Raw genomic sequence first — 2,434 nt, forward strand, 5'->3', positions numbered from 1 at the left:
TGCTAGTTTTAGATTTAATGATGTCATTCTAATCAAAGCAAATGTTAGATGTGTTTGACATGTAAGGAGTTTTGCAGCCCCCCCATCATGTTTAAGCCGCTTCTGTCAAGTGGTAACACGTCAGCTCTGAATGCATCTAAGTCATATTTAAGAATCAATGATGCAATTTACTGGAGGTCTGTATTCCAAAAATCCATGTTTCTAACATGCATTGTGTTCCTCCAGCAGACTACAAAGACCTCCTATTACAATAAGTGAGCTCATTAGGCATGCAACTCCCTTGTCTTGCAAGCTGTTGCGATAAGCAGCTGTTGCAAGAGGGTAAAAGGTTGAATTATCAACTTGGACAGCACAGCACTTCATTCAGCCAGCCCAGGAAAGTATTTGAGCAATAACTCCATTACTGGAGTTAGATCTTTGACTACAGCACACAAGCAAAACATCAGCGATATTTCAGTGACATGCTTCCCCACACCCAGCAAGCAAGACACTCCCAGAGATTAATTGTCAAAAATTTATTATGAAAGCTTCAATAGCAGCAAATATTTCAATAAAAGTTATTGCAGTATTAAAACAGATCTGCAGAGTGACCCAAGAGGCCTGTTGAAGTCTGTCTGCTTTGGAATATCTGCATTTGTTTTAATAAACAATCCCCAATACTCCATAAATATTGATACTTTCTCCTGTGTTTTGCAGACAGCACCAACAGTTCCTAGTTACAGTACTCTAATCAGTCCTTCTGGAAAGTTTTGGCCCACTTCCCTCAACTTTCCCTCTCCCTTCTGAAACAGCTGCACACAACCAAACTTGCAATACTTCTTTCAGTTCCATGGTATGTCAGCCTCTCCATGGTTGCAGCCTGCTGAGGCTCACTGGTGAAGTGAGCTGTTTTCCTCTTTCTCCTCTGTAAGAGCCCACTGCATGCCAGTCTGAGGGACTTTAATCCAGTCTCTTGACCAGGCTAATCCATGGAATCAGCAGCTTGTTGCACATTTTGGTGAACGCACAGCACGTTGAGAATGCAACAAAGGTTTCAGCCTCCCCAGTGCACCAGGTGACCGTCACTCAGGTAGGGTGATAGTTGGCACCCAGTCATTGACATTCCTGCTCTCTTCACAAAACAAGTTCAGCTTCTCCAGAGCTGGGTCCTTCCAGCCTTCTTCATTCGGGTTCTGCAAAAAAGAAAAAAGTTGCACACCATGAGTGCTGCGCACCACCTGAAGTCATCATAATATTTACAGAAGCATTAGCTTAGGACTGGAAGCACTTCCAGACAGTTTCTGTCCTGACACAGACAAGACCGGAAGCAGAGATGCTGCCCTTGCGGACAGCCGAGGAAATCCAGTTACGAGAAGTTCTGCCTCCTCCTCCTCCAACTACTACTCAGCTGACTCGCTGCGTGCCAAGCGCTCTGTCTGTGCCCGGCAGAGGACTCGCCCACCCGCAGCGGAGCAAGGCCCGCCGGCCGCCCGGGACACCCACCGTGATGAGGATGCAGTGCAGATCGCGCGGCTCCCCCGAGTCCTCGCTGGGCCCCACGATGGCCGCCAGCTTGGCCACGTCGTTCACCCGCACGATGTCGATGTCGTTCTCGCAGCAAAAGGCTTGGATCAGAGTGAAGTGGATCTGCAAGGCGATGTCCCCCTCGTCCTCCTGATCCGCGGCCAGCACACAGAACGCGACGTTGTCGGGGTCGCTGCAAGAGGGGAGCAGCCTGATGAGTCTCGCGGTCGGCGCCGGCCGCCCCGCAGCCCCGCCAGGCTGACTTACACACTCCCCCCGGCCCCGCCACCGTACTTACACATTCATCAGCTTGGCCGACTCGTAGACGCCGGCGGTGAGGCAGCCTCGGCGCTGCGCTGACACCAGCAGCTCGTGGAGGGCCGTGCCGGCGCCCTGCATCCTGCGGGCCGGGAAAGGACACAGGGTCAGCGCGGTGCCGCCAACACAACCACCGCCGCCCCGAAACCATCCGCCACCCGTTTTCCTCGGATCCCCATTGCCCACCCTCACGTACCAGTCGTGGCCCGCAGGCATGGGCTGCTGTCCGTGGATCTCCTCCAGAGTCATAGCAGTTAATCCGCACAGTCCCGCGGCTCCCTCAGCTCTCGCTCTGCGCACGCCGAGAGCGCTCTGAAGCGACAGCCGGCCGGCGTGCGCTACTTATAGCCCTCGCGGGCGCCTGCCGGCCTCCCATTGGCCGGCGGGGGAGAAAGGGGCGGCTTTATTATGCTAATCGGCGCGCGCCGGAGAGGAAGCTCGGGGCGGGGGGGCGGGAAAGAGCGGCTCGTGCCGGGAGGCCACGTGGGGCGGGCGGGGGGCGCGCAGGCACGCGCCGAGCCCGAGCCGGCGGTGCCGGGCCCGAGCTGACGGGTATCCGATACCGGCGGTACCGGAGCTAGTAGAGCGATTTGCGTCCAAGACTTGGAACGGG

At 54.9% G+C, this 2,434-nt stretch overlaps 1 protein-coding gene across 1 annotated transcript; it reads right to left on the bottom strand.

Annotated features, from left to right (window-relative positions):
- Nucleotides 1-500: 500 nt before the first annotated feature.
- On the bottom strand, nt 501-2,121 carry GADD45G (growth arrest and DNA damage inducible gamma). Its single transcript, XM_059492393.1, has 4 exons — nt 2,018-2,121; nt 1,802-1,903; nt 1,483-1,696; nt 501-1,172 (listed from the first exon to the last, which is right to left on the bottom strand). The coding sequence occupies exons 1-4, from the start codon at nt 2,068-2,070 to the stop codon at nt 1,062-1,064; spliced, it is 480 nt and encodes a 159-aa protein (XP_059348376.1). The 5' UTR covers nt 2,071-2,121; the 3' UTR covers nt 501-1,061.
- Between the last annotated feature and the right edge of the window lie 313 nt (nt 2,122-2,434).

The sequence above is a fragment of the Ammospiza nelsoni genome, chromosome Z (genome assembly GCF_027579445.1).
Source record: "Ammospiza nelsoni isolate bAmmNel1 chromosome Z, bAmmNel1.pri, whole genome shotgun sequence".
Lineage (NCBI taxonomy): Eukaryota > Metazoa > Chordata > Aves > Passeriformes > Passerellidae > Ammospiza > Ammospiza nelsoni.